The 17,797-nt window shown below is 38.1% G+C and overlaps 1 protein-coding gene across 3 annotated transcripts in view; it reads left to right on the top strand.

The window, feature by feature from the left end:
- The window catches only part of LOC127435485 (huntingtin-interacting protein 1-related protein-like), an 85,362-nt gene extending 68,918 nt beyond the window's left edge, over positions 1-16,444 (top strand). For 2 of the 3 annotated variants that reach the window (XM_051689032.1, XM_051689040.1), the window contains 10 exons: positions 1,748-1,858; positions 2,306-2,364; positions 2,553-2,583; positions 2,742-2,804; positions 5,640-5,740; positions 11,842-11,947; positions 12,192-12,315; positions 13,325-13,386; positions 14,041-14,274; positions 15,789-16,444. In XM_051689032.1, coding sequence (XP_051544992.1) covers positions 1,748-1,858; positions 2,306-2,364; positions 2,553-2,583; positions 2,742-2,804; positions 5,640-5,740; positions 11,842-11,947; positions 12,192-12,315; positions 13,325-13,386; positions 14,041-14,274; positions 15,789-15,797 — 900 coding nt within the window. In that variant the 3' untranslated portion in view covers positions 15,798-16,444. Of the gene's footprint in view, positions 1-1,747; positions 1,859-2,305; positions 2,365-2,552; positions 2,584-2,741; positions 2,805-3,366; positions 3,495-5,639; positions 5,741-11,841; positions 11,948-12,191; positions 12,316-13,324; positions 13,387-14,040; positions 14,275-15,788 lie in introns of those variants that run through there. The other variant, XM_051689058.1, reaches the window with a different exon arrangement.
- The last annotated feature ends 1,353 nt before the right edge of the window (positions 16,445-17,797 follow it).

Genomic DNA, 17,797 nt, shown 5'->3' with positions numbered 1-17,797 from the left:
TAAGAATATGGTTTTAATCAAAAGGTCATTAGAAATAAAACATTCAGTCAAGTGAATGTCCTAAATGGTAGTGGTAATACAGTGCATCCGGAAAGTATTCACAGCGCTTCACTTTTTCCACATTTTGTTATGTTACAGCCTTATTTCAAAATTGATTAAATTCATTATTTTCCTCAAAATTCTACAAACAATACCCCATACATACATTCACAGCCACAGATGAAACAAAGTATTCACAGCCTTTGCCATGACACTCAAAATTGAGCTCAGGTGCATCCTGTTTTCACTGATCATCCTTGAGATGTTTCTACAACTTGATTGGAGTCCACCTGTGGTAAATTCAGTTGATTGGACATGATTTGGAAAGGCACACACCTGTCTATATAAGGTCCCACAGTTAATAGTGCATGTCAGAGCACAAACCAAGCCATGAAGTCCGAGACAGGATTGTATTGAGGCACAGATCTGGGGAAGGGTACAGAAAAATTTCTGCAGCATTGAAGGTCCCAATGAGCACAGTGGCCTCCATCATCCGTAAATGGAAGAAGTTTGGAACCACCAGGACTCTTCCTAGAGCTGGCCGCCCGGCCAAACTGAGCGATCGGCGGAGAAGGGCCTTAGTCAGGGAGGTGACCAAGAACCCGATGGTCACTCTGACAGAGCTCCGGCGTTTCTCTGTGGAGAGAGGAGAACCTTCCAGAAGAACAACCATCTCTGCAGCACTCCACCAATCAGGCCTGTATGGTAGAGTGGCCAGACGGAAGCCACTCCTCAGTAAAAGACACATGACAGCCCGCCTGGAGTTTGCCAAAAGGCACCTGAAGGACTCTCAGACCATGAGAAACAAAATTCTCTGGTCTGATGAAACAAAGATTGAACTCTTTGGCCTGAATGGCAAGCATCATGTCTGGAGAAAACCAGGCACCGCTCATCACCTGGCCAATACCATCCCTAGAGTGAAGCATGGTGGTGGCAGCATCATGCTGTGGGGATGTTTTTCAGCGGCAGGAACTGGGAGACTAGTCAGGATCGAGGGAAAGATGAATGCATTAATGTACAGAGACATCCTTGATGAAAACCTGCTCCAGAGCTCTCTGGACCTCAGACTGGGACGAAGGTTCATCTTCCAACAGGACAACGACCCTAAGCACACAGCCAAGATAACAAAGGAGTGGCTACGGGACAACTCTGTGAATGTCCTTGAGTGGCCCAGCCAGAGCCCAGACTTGAACCCGATTGAACATCTCTGGAGAGATCTGAAAATGGCTGTGCACCGACACTCCCCATCCAACCAGATGGAGCTTGAGAGGTCCTGCAAAGAAGAATGGGGGAAACTGCCCAAAAATAGGTATGCCAAGCTTGTAGCATCATACTCAAAAAGACTTGAGGCTGTAATTGGTGCCAAAGGTGCTTCAACAAAGTATTGAGCAAAGGCTGTGAATACTTATGTACATGTGATTGTTTTTTTTTTATTTTTTATAAATTTGTACAGATTTCAAACAAACTTCCTTCACATTGTCATTATGGGGTATTGTTTGTGGAATTTTGAGGAAAATAATGAATTGAATCCATTTTGGAATAAGGCTGTAACATAACAAAATGTGGAAAAAGTGAAGCGCTGTGAATACTTTCCGGATGCACTTATTTCAGTTGTTTAACACAAAAATTCTCTGGTTCTCTGTCGTGCTTAATTTAGTCTCTTCCCCTCTCTCACATTCTTCATTTTCTCTTTCTCCCTCTCTTGCAGGATCTGAGGCCGAAGGGTATGGATGTTGGAAAGGAAGAGTTAGGTGACATGGTGGATAAAGAAATGGCTGCCACCTCTGCTGCTATTGAGGAAGCGGTTAGAAGAATAGATGTGAGTAGAAAGAGCAGATGAAGATTTATTAGATACAGAAATCTCTGCTGTTTTTAGAAAATGCTGTAAATTCTTGCATTTAACACAAATCATCCTGAACTACAGAGACTGTTCACTCTGACAGACAAAATGCATCTCGCAATCCTTCTTGATCGAACAGAGTGCCTTTAAGGGAGCTTTTTTATGTTTGGCACATCCATGGCATATTATGTAATTTTGGTGTTTGGTTTTTTTTTTGTCCTATGCATATCAAGCAATTGCTCTTGCGTCTGAACTCTGTTAGTTGTGTTGTGTTTGTTGGAAAGTTCACATATCAACACACTAATTGTCAGACCTTTTCATGATGCATACTATTTCAATCCATTCAATCTAATAATTTGTAATTGCTTTATAGTTTTGGCTTTTACGTTTGTTTTGGTCTTGATTTTAATTGTTTTGTCTTTACAGGAAATGATGAATCAAGCCAGGAGAGACACAACAGGAGTCAAACTGGAGGTCAACGAGAGGTCAGTGTTTTGTTTTATTGTTTAGGCCTGTAAATAGTTGTCACTCATTTATTATCCATTTTTCTATTATCATTAATACGTTTTTTTATTAATCAATTTATTATTTAAGGGTGTATAATCATTAAATCACCTTTGCAATTATAAATCAACATTGCAATTTTATGTATATTTTCATATTTTTCTTCAAGAATCCTGAATAGCTGCACTGACCTTATGAAGGTAAGATTACAACCTTATTATAGATCCTATAATTTAATTAACATTGGTAATCTGTTGATTTCAGGTGCGTTTTGTTTTGTTCACTAAAACTTGTTCTATCATTATTGTATCAGAATATAATTTATATATCATTTTAAATGTATATGAATTGTCTGCAGGCCATTCGTCTTCTAGTGTTGGCATCCACAGATCTACAGAAGGAGATTGTGGAGGGTGGAAGGGTAAAGTGTTGATTGTTTTTTACATTGTCATCCTTGTTTATTCTTAAATCATCCTTAGAAACAAACTAATGACCCATAGTGTTTGCTCATTATCTGATGAAGATAAAAATATATATACACTGGCAACCAAAAGTTTTGAATAATGTACAGATTTTGCGTTTCGGAAGTAAATTGCTGCTTTAATTCACCAAAGTGTCATTCAACTGATCACAAAGTATAGTCAGGACATTACAGATGTAAAAAACAGCACCATCACTATTTGAAAAAAGTAATTTGATCAATTCTAGACAGGCTCCATTTCCAGCAGCCATCACTCCAACACCTTATCCTTGAGTAATCATGCTAAATTGGTACTAGAAAATCACTTGTCATTAAATCAAACACAGTTGAAAGCTATTTGTTTCATTAAATGAAGCTTAACATTGTCTTTGTTTTGTTTTTGAGTTGCCACATTATGCAATAGACTGGCATGTCTTAAGGTCAATATTAGGTCAAAAATGGCAAAAAAAGAAACAGCTTTCTCTAGAAACTCATCAGTCAATCATTGTTTTGGGGAATGAAGGCTATACAATGCTTGAAACTGAAGATTTCATACAAAGGTGTACACTGCAGTCTTCAAAGACAAAGGACAACTGGCTCTAACAAGGACAGAAAGAGATGTGGAAGGCCCAGATACAACTAAACAAGAGGGTAAGTACATCAGAGTCTCTAGTTTGAGAAATAGATGCCTCAGGGGTGCAGGCCTTATGGGAAGAACTGCAAAGAAAAAGCCACTTTTGAAACAAAGTTAGAGTGGGCAAAGAAACACAGACATTGGACAACAGATAATTGGAAAAGAGTGTTATGAATCTTAACCCCATTGAGATTTTGTGGGATCAGTTAGACTGTAAGGTGCGTGAGAAGTGCCTGACAAGACAGCCACATCTATGGCAAGTGCTACAGGAAGCGTGGGGTGGAGTATCTGGACAAACTGACAGATAGAATGCCAAGGATCTGCAAAGCTGTCATTGCTGCACGTGGGGGATTTTTTTGATGAGAACTCTTTGAAGTAGTTTAAGAAGTTCTGAATTTTTTTTTTTTTAATAGTACTTTTTCACGTTATTAATGTCATGACTAAACATTGTGATCAGCTGAATGCCACTTTGGTGAATAAAAGTACCAATTTCTTTCCTTAAGAGAAAATCTGTACATTATTCCAAACTTTTGGCCGCCAGTGTAAATATATATACACACTACCGTTCAAAAGTTTAGGGTCACTTACTCATTCTTTTTTTTAATTTTCACATTTTAGAATAATAGTAAAGTCATCACAACTATGGAATAATAGAAATGGAAATATGGGAATTATGTTGTGACTAAAAAAATCCAAAATAAATTAAGACTGTTATATTTTAGCATCTTCAATGTGGCCACACTTTGCCTAGATTTTGCAGAAATGTACTCTTGGCATTTCTCAACCAACTTCTTGAGGTATCACCCTGGGATGCTTTTTAAACAGTATTGAAGGAGTTCCCATTTATATGCTGTGCACTTAGTGGCTGCTTTTCTTAATTATTCGGTCCAAGTCATCCATTTCAAAAACGTTTTATTTTTTTTTGTAATTAAATAAATTAATATGTTGCCACAATTATATTTTTGTCTACAAAACTAATTTCAAACATTTAAGCATATGCCTTCAGATCAAAAGGTTTTTAAGATCATGAGAAACATTTCGGGCAAGTGACCCCAAACTTTTGAATGGTAGTGTGTGTATATATATATATATATATATATATATATATATATATATATATATACACAGTATATTGCAGTTTGGGGTCACTTGAATTAAATGTTTTTCATGATCTTAAAAACCTTTTGATCTGAAGGCATATGCTTAAATGTTTGAAATTAGTTCTGTAGACAAAAATATAATTGTCAGCATATTAATTTAATTACAAAACGAAATTTTTATTTTAAAATGTTTTTTTTAAAATGGATGTCTTGGACTGAATAATAAAGAAAAGCAGCCAATAAGTGCCCAGCATAAATGGGAACTCCTTCAGTACTGAGTATAACAGTATTTATTAGATTCATTCAGCCGACTGGAAACAAGCCCTGCTTTCCACAAGTTCCTACCTACTGTCTGTTCTCACAACCTCAGGTAACCCCTCCCACTGACTTGCTGTATGTTTCCAGCTACACATACTATAGCTTTGTGTGGGAAATAAAAAAAACACCAAAATTTAAGTTGCTGTTCACTGAAAACCCTGTCTTCCTCGTTAACTTTGGTCTGTGACATGAATTAATCACATACACGTAAAACTTTCTGAGATTCTTTAGATATCAGATATTACATATCAAATGACTAGTATTAGAAACAGACCTTAACTTTTGAAAGAATTGTTAACACTAGAGTATGTTAGCAAGGTGTGGAGCGTCAGGAATTTTACCTCCCTTCTCAAAGCCTTTTGTAATCACTCCACTCCAACCCTACTCATCGCTGATTTCCCACTTACAGTTAAGAGAAACCTTACCTGCAGCATTTGTATCCATTTACAGGTCCATTTTAAGTTTCAATAATAGTTTTTTTTAAATATGAAATAAAACCATGTTTGAGCAATGTCCAATCACAATTTTTATTAGACAACTCGTCTGGAAGAGGAGAGAGAGGGATTACCTTTGGATTTTTATCCAAATATGAAAGGAACACTTCATGTATTCCCACCATTACTTTAAAACATTTGTATTTTTGATCATTTAAATGTCTTTCTGATAATATTTTACAAATTGCATCTTTATGGGCTTTATTCAGTTTTATTCATTACATTGTTTGCTTCTATGTTCTCTTTGTAGGGTGCAGCCACAATAAAGGAGTTCTATGCTCGCAACTCTCGCTGGACAGAGGGTCTAATTTCTGCTTCTAAAGCAGTGGGATGGGGTGCAACACAGATGGTGTATGTATTTTAGCTACATGTCCAAGAGCTGCTCCTTAATTATATTAATTATAATTTGATGATTCTTGATGTCAATTTCAAAGGCAAAAACTGAAATACCATTAAACACACTACTTTTTTTTTAAAGGTTTGCATAAATATTTACAAATTACAAACAATGTAGCTTGTCACATTGTGGCATGTAGCTTTCAAGCCGATGTATTTTCACTATACAAAATTTGGCTCATGAATATTATGTATGCATAACTAAGTGATGTTTGCTAAATTAGAAAGCAGAGAGTATTAAAAAGTGAGTGCAATGGAGAGTCGCGTGGCACCATGCGGGGTTCAGATGCGTGAAAGGTGAGCTCTGCACACTTTGCTAGTTTTAATTATTTTTGTGTCATAAACCGGTGAGATTTGATACACCCTGTTCCATAACTGTTCTATGAAGACAATATATTAAAGAATTCAAAATCCTTGGGCTCTGGAGACATTAAAAGACTCTTACGTGCTCAAGCTGAAACCCTTGAGCAGCAGGCCTCGGACCAGGGACTCAATTTGGCCAGAGAGGTGAAAGAGATTCAGCGTCAACTGTTGAACATGATGGCAATGCTGACGAAGGTCGTTGCTGACTTGGAGGATCTTGCTGTAATACGTCGATCGATCACTGCCATGGAGATGAAATTCACTGAGTTGGTTACAAGAGTTGCAGATGTTGAGAAACAGATTGATTATCTAGAGTCATCGGAGAGGGAATTAGCTGCTAACCTGCTAGCGACCAAGGTGGATTTGGAGCATGTTTGGGAAAAGTCGGAAGACCTTGAGAATCGTAACCGGCAAAACAACGTCCGAATTGTTGGAATTCCTGAGGACGAAGAAGGCCGAGATATGGTGAAATTCCTAGATGAGCTCTTCCCGAGTCTGCTCGACATAACAGGCCATAAGCTGGAAATCGAGCGAGCTCACAGAGATACGGCTCGGGGATCCGCAGAGGGAGACAGGCCCCGATCAATTCTGGCCAAAGTTCTGAGATCATCCGATAAAGATCTTGTGTTATGTGAGGCGAGGAGTAAAGGAAGGCTTTCGTGGAAAAACCACAGCATTTTCTTGTTCCCAGACTTTGTGAATTCGGCAAGAGAGAAACGTGATCGATTCAAGGAATGCAAGAAACTCTTACATCAACGGAAGGTCACTTTTGCACTGATGTTCCCAGCCAAATTGAGAATAGATACTAAGGATGGCCGCAAAATATGTACATGCCCACAGTAATTTATGTCCTTTATAAAGTCAATGGAATGAGTAAGTCATTGTGTGATGCAGCCGAGTGGGCTTGACTTACTGAACATTCACTTGACTGTCTGAGGAAACTGAGCGCCTTTTGTGTTTCTTTTTGTGTTGATTCCGCCTAGCGGCTGGAGTTTGTTTTGTGGAATAACACTCCTTCGGGACAGTTTGTGGATGAATCTGCATGTTCTTTGTGCTTGTGCCGCCTTTTGGATGGAGTTTGTTTTGTGGAATATTTCTTGCAAATCATTAGAGTGATTAGGGCATTTGTTACATTCATGTAACAGCTGAATGGGCTGGCTCACTGAACATGCGTCCGACTGCCCAAGAAATCTGTAAGTTTTTTTTTTTTTTTTTTTTTTTTTTGTGCTGGTTCCGCTAGTGGCTGGAGCTTGTTTTGTGGAGGAACACACCTTCGGGACAGTTATGTGGATGAATCTACATGTTCTTTGTGCTTATTCCGCCTATTGGCTGGAGTTTGTTTTATAGATTATTTTGTGTTATGTAATTCTGTCTCACAAAATTTGTATAGAAGCACCGGACTTGAGCAATCCGACGGCATAGTTGTCGCGGGGACTCTCGTAGGCGTACATGGACTGTTTGAGTTTAGAGGGATGGATTCCGGTTGGCGCCATCGTGTGCGGGGTTAATGCACACGTTTCTCTTTTTTTTTCTGGGGGATGTTCGGAGGTTGATTGTTGCACCAATGTTGGAATGTGGTCTTTATAATTTTTATTTTATGTATTATATACACAATCTATTTTTCTAATATGTCAAAATGTCAGATGTTAATATGAGCGGATTGTCTCTCTCTCCACGTGGAATGTGAATGGGTTGGGGCACCCCATAAACAGAAGGAAGGTTATTTCTTTTCTTAAACGTAAGAAATATGATATAGTGTTTCTTAAAGAAATGCATCTTTCTCTGCAGGAAGCTGAAAAATTTGGGAAGAAATGGGGTGGACATATTTTCTTTAGTACTGGCTCAAGTAGGGGAGTCATTACACTGATAAGTAAACATCTACAATTCAAATGTCTCAAACAGATTAAAGATAAATTAGGAAGAGTCATTATAGTTTTAGCAGAAATTCAGGGGCAATGGTTGATTTTGGCTAATATTTACGCACCTAACGCTGATGATCAGGGCTTTTGTATAGATCTTGAAGGGATGTTGCAAGCCGCTGGCACCCGTCATGATAAAATATTGGGAGGAGACTTTAATCTTTTGATGGACTTAGTCCTTGATCATCGTGAGGCAAAAGTGTGTAAGCCACCTAGAGCAACACTGACGCTTCACAGTATGTGTAAAAAATCTTGGTCTTACAGATATTTGGAGACTTTTGAACCCATCTGGTAGGGACTGTAATTTTTTTTTTTTCATCAGTCCATAAGATTTATTCTAGAATAGATTTTTTTTTTAATAATTTTAAAAATCCCTCATTTCATCTGTTGTGGACTGCTCAATTGGAAACATTTTAGTCTCAGATCACGCCCTGGTGAGTTTAGAGGTGATGCCACAGTGAAAAAGAAATCATATAGTTGGCGCCTTAATGTATCCCTTCTGCAAAATCCTGATTTCCAACAAATGTTAAAGACTGAAATCAATGTTTATATGGAGACCAACTGGTCCTCACTATCCTCTGTGGGCGTGGCTTGGGAGGCACTTAAGGCGGTTCTTAGGGGTCAGATCATACAGTATGCCTCATTCATCAAAAAATCCAAAGCACGAGAACTTGTGGAGTCGGAAGGAAATATTAAAAGTGCAGAGGCAGAGCTGAAGCGCTGAATGTCAGCTGATGGCCTCAGAGAATTGACCCGATTGAAATATAGATATAATACTATTTTGTCGTGGAAAGTGGAGTTTTGGTTATTCAGGGCAAGACATTCATATTTTGAGTCGGGTGACAAAGCAGGGAAGCTTTTGGCTAGATGTATAAAGCAGAGAGAGTCTTTTTCTACCATTCCCTCAGTGAAATCTGTTGGTGGTGAAATATTTACCTCAGCCATTGATATTAATAATGCCTTTAAAGAATTCTATATTGATCTTTATAGTTCCACGTCTTCGTCTACTGATGAAGATATTAGAAACTTTGTGGAACCATTAGATCTTCCTAAACTGACGATTGAGCAAAAAAACTCTCTCAGAATCAAGATAACCTTGGAGGAGCTTGACAAGGTATTTAAGTCTCTACCTACAGGCAAGGCCCCGGGGACAGATGGTTTTGCCGCAGATTTTTTTAGATCTTATGCTACAGAACTGGCTCCACTTTTGTTAGAAATTTATATTGAATCATTAAAGAATGGAAAGCTTCCACCAACCATGACACAAGCCGGGATCAGTCTGATAACATCAGGCGTCTCATCAATATCATGTGGTCAGTAGCAAATGATCAATCTCCGATCGCTTCCATCTCACTTGATGCCGAAAAGGCGTTTGATATGGTAGAATGGGATTATCTTTTTAAGATTTTAGAAATGTATGGGTTCGGGAGTACATTTATGGTTGGATTAAGTTACTGTATAGACACCCTGTAGCAGCGGTACAAACAAATGAATTAATTTCAGATTATTTTACTCTGAATAGGGGCATTCGGCAGGGCTGCCCTCTTTCCCCATTATTGTTCTGTCTTGCCCTGGAACCATTAGCAGCCGCGATAAGAAAGGAAGATGATTTTCCAGGGGTGGTTGTGGGAAGTGTGGCGCATAAGCTTCTGCTTTACGCAGATGATATTTTATTATTTGTCTCTGAACCTACTAGATCTATGCCTTGCTTCCACAGAATTATTAATTGCTTTTCCAAGTTCTCAAGATACAAAGTCAGTTGGTCTAAATCCGAAGCTTTGGCTCTGACAGAATATTGTCCAGTAACTACCTTCCAGCCGGGCACCTTCCATTGGCCCAAACAGGGCATTAAGTATTTGGGGATTTTATTCCCAGCAAATTTGACTGATTTAGTCAGTTAATATTGACCCTTTAATAAAAAGTTGAGCGACGTGGGCAGGTGGGGTTCATTACATGTATCGATGATTGGGAAGGTTAATGTTATTAAAATGAATTGTATTCCAAAATTCAACTACCTGCTTTAGTCTCTCCCTGTAGATGTCCCCCTCTCTTATTTCAAGCAATTTGATAGCATAGTGAAGTCCTTTAATTGGAATGGTAAGCGCCCCAGGTTAAATTTCAATAAGTTACATAGGCCGATTGACAATGGTGGGTTAGGCCTACCCAAGATTTTGTTTTATTATTATGCGTTCGGTCTTAGACATTTGGCTCATTGGTCGCTTCCACCTGAGAGAGCCCCTCCCTGGTTTTGTATTGAAAAGGAAGTTCTTGCTCCTATCTCGCCACTGCAAAGCCTTTCGATCAAACTAGCTGGAGAGGTTAAATCGCACCCCGTTATTTTGCATTTGCACTCGATATGGACAAAAGTGTCCAGAGTGTTTAATTCAGATATTTATTTAAACGCAGCCTCGAGCATATGGCTGAACCCTAAACTATGTATTAATAAGTCCCCTTTCTGTTGGTCAGATTGGTTTGTGAGGGGGGTTTTAGCACTCAGTGACCTATATGAGGGTGGAGTATTGAGACCTTTTGAAAATTTGGTTCAACATTTTGGGATTCCCAGATCTCAGTTTTATAGGTATTTACAGCTGCGCCATCTGCTCTGTACTATTTTTGGGAGTATCATACACCCCCCTAAATCGGCAGATACTCTGGGAATGGTGATTACTGCTTTTGGAAAAGGTCATGAGGCATCAGTGTATTATTCCCTGCTAATTCAGACTCTGGGGGACGGAGCTCTTAACTTCTATCAAGAGATTATGGGAGAAAGATTTAAACTTGGTATCGGAGGAGGGAGTGTGGGCTAGGATTCACAAAAACGTCAAGTTTGCATCTAGAGATGCAAGCGTGCGCCTTATGCAATTCAAGATTTTACACAGATTTTATTGGACCCCCTCTAGATTGTATAGGCTTGGTCTTAAAGACACACCCACCTGCTGGCGATGCCAATCGGAGGATGGAGACAGCCAATGTTTTTTGATGGTGTGTTGAGATCCAGGAATTCTGGTTGAAGGTTCAGAGTTTTGTGTGTGACATATTGGGCACTCGGGTTTCGTTTTGCCCCAGACTCTGTGTTTTTGGCGATGGGGCGGTCATCGATGTGGGGAATAGACACAAAGAGTTGGGTTCTGACTAGTGTGATAATCGGCAGGCAAATTATTTTGAGGGGTTGAAGGTCCGCTGGGGCGCCCCCATTTCGGGACTGGTGCACGGAGATGGGCAAAGGTATAAATGTGTGTGATTGTTATATATACATATTTTTGTTTGTGTGTTTTTTTTTTTTTGTTTTGTTTTTTTTGTTTTTTTTTTGTTTTCTGTGTATATACTCGTGTGACCACAGGGATGTTTGTTGGGGGTCAGGGCAGGGTTGGGGATTGGGAGGGGGAGGGGTGGTTGTGGGGTTTAAATGTTGATTCTATGTATATGTTTTGCTTTTCTTTATTGTAAGAATCAATAAAAAAATGTTAATTACAAAAAAAAAAGTGCAGTGGACTAATTTAATTAACAAATTCTATTGGCAGTTAGTGATTTGACCTGATGAATATTTATGAGCTAAGCCTTTACCATCGTTCAATTCATTATTGTCCCATCCATGTACTGAATTGAGTTAACAATACTGCAGAAAACTTGGTACTGAATTACCAGTACATTTGACATCCGTATCCATACTGCACATGGTTTATTACATTTGCATTTACCTTTACCAGTTGAGCTACAGAAACAGTATTTGATGATTCTATGTATTTAACTCATCTGTTTTGCCCCTCCTAATAGTGATTCTGCTGATAAAGTGGTGTTGCAGACTGGGAAGTATGAGGAACTGATCGTCTGCTCTCATGAGATCGCTGCTAGCACTGCACAGCTTGTCGCAGCCTCCAAGGTTCCACTGTTATATCATAATATAATTGATTTTACCTCACGGTTTCATTTCTGGTTCCTTTTTATCAGTCGGTCTGTAACACCATAATTTCTTACATAATTCACAGGATGGTACTTTCAGATTTAGGGGACGTGAGCCAATTAAGCTCACAAATCTTTGATTAAAAATGACTAAGGTAAATTTTAATTGTCACTCTCGCACTTGTGCTGTTCTCTGAATCTCATGTTTTTCTATCCATATGAAGGTCAAAGCAGATCGTGGCAGTAAGAAGCTAAGTAGTCTTCAGCAGGCCTCACGACATGTTAATGATATGGCTGCTAGTGTGGTGGCGTCCACCAAGACCGGACTGGAGCAGATCGAGGATAAAGGTCAGTGTGATGTCACGTTGGCCTGCAACTACAAATATCATTGTCTTAATCAGGATTTTGTCTTGTTTTCCAGTAAAAATATCTAAACATGATAAATTTAATTAGGTTTTTTCTTACCACAATGGCAAATTGTTTATTTCATGTTCTAAGCACAAACCTTGCACATTTTTTAGATTTATCCTTTTTAAAGGAAAAAACAGGTTGCCAGTGGGATAAGAAAAAATATTAATTTAAGATATATTCTTTTTATTATTATTATTATTAATACTATGTTATTTTCTTGTTATCTGCAATTTTGCATAATTTTTAAATTACTCTTCATCAAGTAAATTTATCTTGTCTCAAGGATGTTTAGATTTTATTTATTTTTTTCTTCCCTTTTCTCCCCAATTTGGAATGCCCAATTCCCAATGTGCTCTAAGTCCTTGTGGCGGCGTAGTGATTCGCCTCAATCTGGGTGGCGGAGGACGAATCGTCAATCCGCGCATCTTATCACGTGGTTTGTTGAGCGCGTTACCGCGGAGAAGTAGCATGTGTGGAGGCCCACGCTATTCTCTGCGGCATCCAGGCACAACTCACTACACGCCCCACCAAGAGCACGAACCACACATTATAGCGACCACGAGGAGGTTACCCCATGTGACTCTACCCTCCCTAGCAACCGGGCCAATTTGGTTGCTTAGGAGACCTGGCTGGAGTCACTCAGCATGCTCTGGATTCTAACTCAGGAATCCAGGGGTGGTAGTCGGCGTCAATACTCGCTGAGCTACCCAGGCCCCCTGTTTAAATATTTTTGAATGGAAAGCAAAACAAAAAAATAGTCATTTACTCATGATTTTACAGTGTTTTTGCCATGGTTTCATCTTTCCCTTCAGTGGGAATTAAATAGTGTTGCTACATGCAATACTATTTTGTTGATACTGCAATGATCCATGTGTTCATAAGAACAACAGAGAATACTCACAAAATGACAATGGATTTTTTTCTCTCTTCTGTTGTGGATATTAAGACACTATGGACTTCTCTGGCATGTCTTTGATCAAGTTAAAAAAAGAAGAAATGGAGTCACAGGTTTGTCCTCTCAAAACATTCAAAAGACTGAGACCGCATGCTTAATGGTATTGTATTGAAGGCATGTACAGCAGCCCCAGAAAGTACTTGGACACTTAAGCCACAGTTAGATAAGTGTGAACACTTTTTTTAGACACTTTAGTCATTGCACTCGATAACAAAACATAAAAGCTAGTGGCACCTGCAAACTAGATGCTAGAGCTTTACTTCACTTTTCCTAGCCATTTGTGCGTGGCTTTAAGCAGTTGGCACTTGCTTAGATATTTTATGTAATGCAATGAAATTAATATATTTTTAAGTGTGATTTAAGTGTCCAAATACATTTTGGGGCAATTGAAATGGATGTATGATGTGTTTCCAGCTGCCATATAAAATGTTGAGAAATGTATTGAATGTTGAGAAATGTAATATTTAGATAAGTGAAGTCATGGTCGCACCACATTTCACATTCTGACTCCTCTACAGTTCACATGAAATAAATATTTGCATGTTATAGAAAATTTTTACCATTATGCTTGTATAATAATGCGACTTTGTCAACATGGGGGCATATAGGGAGGACTGGCACTGCCCCAGTTGTTATTTAGGCATATATGAATGTAAATCAGGCAGTAGGACTAACATGTATTTAACACTGTTTTTTCCCTCTATAAGGTGAAGGTTCTTGAGCTGGAGAGCATGTTGGATAATGAGCGTCTGCGTTTGGGTGAGCTCAGGAAGAAACACTATGAGATTGTAGGAGTTCCTCTGGAGCTGCTTGTGCAGGAAAATGGCCTACAGACCCCGTCACATGTGAACGCTGCCCCCTCCTCTCCAAAACCATCAAAACCCTCTCTCATGAAGAAACCAGTCCTTGCACAAAAACCCAACATCCCACCCAAAAGCATGGTAACACTCATTTTCTTAATGTTGCGTAGTATTCCCTCTATAAGCATATATTTTTGCATATTGGCTTTGAGAGTTTTCATATGTTGCAAGAAGATTTCTACACTAACAACATGGTTGAATTTGTCTTTATAGCTATTAGCAAAAACAAATAACAAACTGGTTTACGTTATAGCCATGTGTACAAGAACTAATAATGTAGTTCTCAACACAAGCAATTTAGGGACAAGTATTTGAAAAGTCATGAGACACTATGTACATGCACATGTGGTAACAGTGGTAGAAGTAAACCATTTACTCCAGACTGTTAAGTTATTAAAAAATTTGAATGTGCATTGATTTTACTGAAAAGTAGAAATGTAAACTTTGTCAAAAACTAGAAAATGTTGGCTTGGCAAGGCCTTGTTTGGAAGTTTAAAACTGCTTTAAAGGGATAGTTCACCCAAAAATTAAAATTCTCTCATAATTTCCTCACCCTTATGCCATCCCAGATGTGTATGACTGTCTCTCTTCTGATGAACACAAAAAAAAGATTTTAAGAAAAATATCTTAACTCTGTAGGTCCATACAATGCAAGTGTGTGGTGGTCAGGCTTTGAAGCTCCAAAAAGCAAATAAAGTCAACATAAATATAATCCATAACTCCAATGTTTTAATCAATGTCTTCTGAAGTGATCCACTTGGTTTTGAGTGAGAACAGACCCAAATGTTACTAATTTTTCACAGTATATCTTGCCATTGCAGTCTCTAGACACAATCATGATTAAGCACGATTACACTTCCCGCACTAGATGGCGCTATAGAAAGTGTAATCAAGCTTTAAATCATGATGGCCAAGGAGACTGGTGACAAGATTTATAGTGAAAAAGGAGTGACATTTTGGTCTGTTCTCACTTAAAACCAACTGGATCACTTCAGAAGACATTGATTTAACCACCGGAGTTTGATGGATTATGTTTATGCTGATTTGATCTGCTTTTTGGACCTTCCGAGTTCTGGCCACCATTTACTTGTATTGTGAGGACCAACAGAGCTGAGATATTTTAAAAATCTTTGTGTTTTGCAGAAGAAAAGGTATGAGGGTGAGTTAATGATGAGAGAATTTTCATTTTTGGGTGAACTTTTAAACCTTTAAAGTTAGTGAAGGAAATATGTCTACTCTTTAGTGTGTAGCATAAAAGGGTTTGGTTATGTAACATTAAGCATATACTGTGCTACATTGGGTGTGCATTAATTTTCAATGGTAATTAAATTGTATATGGTCAGTTATTCCTTGCATGTCAACTAGGTACACTGAAATATTACCAAATAAATGTATATCTTGTACAACTACAATAGTGTTAGGTAATGATTTGCAGATTGGCATGTTAATTGATTAAGAGAGTCATAAAAACATCCTTAAACCTTTTTAAGTAGATTTTTTTTTTTCTATGAGAGTAAAAAAAAAAAAGAATATGACTAAACCCTATTTTTTTTATTGCATATCATCAAGTAAAGCTTTCTGTCTGTCTCTTACAGTTGAGGTGAGCACATCTGAATGAAGATATTTGAAGACTATGTGTGTCTGGAAATCAACATGCATTGAAAACAATCTACAATTCTAGCCACCTATCTGCTTTTATGACAGTGTTCTGACATATATTCCATGTCAGACTTTTTCTCCATTTGAGGGTTACTTGTGCCTTAGAGGCTACACATTCTATTTATACTAGATATTGAGCTATAGTATTGGGTGCTGATCATTTACATGCAATTCCAAACTATTTTGTTGTAAATGATAACATGTAGAATGTAATAGGGCAAAAACATGAATACTGACTTCTGATCACAGATGACATTGTTGCAATGCATTTTTAACAATATTTTATGTTTGATTCTTATAAAATGTTTAAAGCATCTTAATTTTATGATAAATATAAGAGTATTACCATGGTAGAAAATAATTCTGCAATGATGTGCATATCTACTGAGAACTGTATATGTTGAACCTTTTTCTTTAAATTAGGATCTTATTAAAATGTCTATCATTTTTCTCTCCCTCTTTCTTAATGAAATGTCTTTACACATCCATATCTATATATTTTAGCCATGTTTGACTGTCTCTTGACTGTTTGAATAAAACAAAAGCTATTGACTTGTCATTATGTGATTCCGTTGTTGCCAAATGAATGAGACTGTTTTTGGATGACATTTTATGTAGCATGATTAATACAGCCAGGATCCAAAGTGACTTACAGTGACTGTCATTATATAAATTATGTTAGAAGTGCTGCAAAGTTCCATAGCTGGCCAGACAGTACAAACTCAAAGAGGTGCAGAGATGCAAGTGTATAGGCCCCATCTCTGCAGGCTTTCCACAGTATTTGGCTGCATCAATTTAGCTTTTGAAATCAAGTATATTAATGTATATATCCATCTGTAACAAAGGTTCGGGTTGGGCAGATAAAGGAGGAAGCGAGAACCAGTTTCCACAGTTCACGTGAGTCCGTTTTATTCACAAATAACCAGCAATCACTGTACAGCTTCACTTTAAAACACAAGACGGCTTTTCAGCATAACTCAAATAAACAGTCTGCTTTTCACACAACACAAGGCTCTCTCTCTATCTCAGGGGACAGACACAAAGACTCTGGTCTGTCTGTCTCTCTCCTCTCTCTATGAACTGGCCGTCTTTTATCTCCCCCGACTCTCACTGTGAACGTAGAGATGGTAATTAGTCACAATTCATCTCAGGTGGATGTCCTTACCGCTTTCTCTCTCCCCAGATGGGTGCTTGACCACGCCCTCACCGCCACATCATCCATGTTTCCTGTACCCATTTATCCTATAGGGTCATAGAGGTGCTGGAGCCTGTCCTAACTACCTTGAGCCGAAGGCAGGGAAACACCCAGAATAGGCCAGTCCAGAAAACAGCTTATATAAATCATGAAATAAATGTATACATTTTTAAATATGTTAGGAAAGGGTTAAAATACATGAAATACAACAACTAAATATTTTGAATGGGTAAATTCACCCATCAACATTGTGTCAACATCAACAGACAAAGTGTGAGTCAAGTAAGTAATTTAATTAGTAAACTGAGTAGATGTTGGTGGCCAGTGTTTAAACAAATGGATTTTGTATGAATTGTACGATAAATGACTAAATGTCTTTGAAGTCCACTCTGAATTAACTGCGGAAGTGTACATAGATGCATTATCCTTTGTTATTTGAGTCTTCTCTGTTTGCACTGATTGGGGCAGAATATTTGAGCCCAAGGGTGGAAGGGTGAATTTCCAGAACAACATTTTTTCAAAAGTATTATTATGAAGTATTATTATTATTTTGTTGTTTTTATTATTATTATTTATTTATTTCTCCATTGGACATTTACCAGACTTATTGTCATCAGCTGGTTCATGGAAATTTTAATTGGCATCAATCTTGGATAACAGTTTTGTTAAAATAAAAGAAGTTTCATATGAAATATAGCTTAGAAGTGATCCCATAAACATACAGAATTTTTTTTCACTGAAAACACCTAT

The sequence above is a fragment of the Myxocyprinus asiaticus genome, chromosome 4 (assembly GCF_019703515.2).
Source record: "Myxocyprinus asiaticus isolate MX2 ecotype Aquarium Trade chromosome 4, UBuf_Myxa_2, whole genome shotgun sequence".
NCBI classification, from domain to species: domain Eukaryota; kingdom Metazoa; phylum Chordata; class Actinopteri; order Cypriniformes; family Catostomidae; genus Myxocyprinus; species Myxocyprinus asiaticus.
This window is presented reverse-complemented; position numbering and strand designations above follow the sequence as displayed.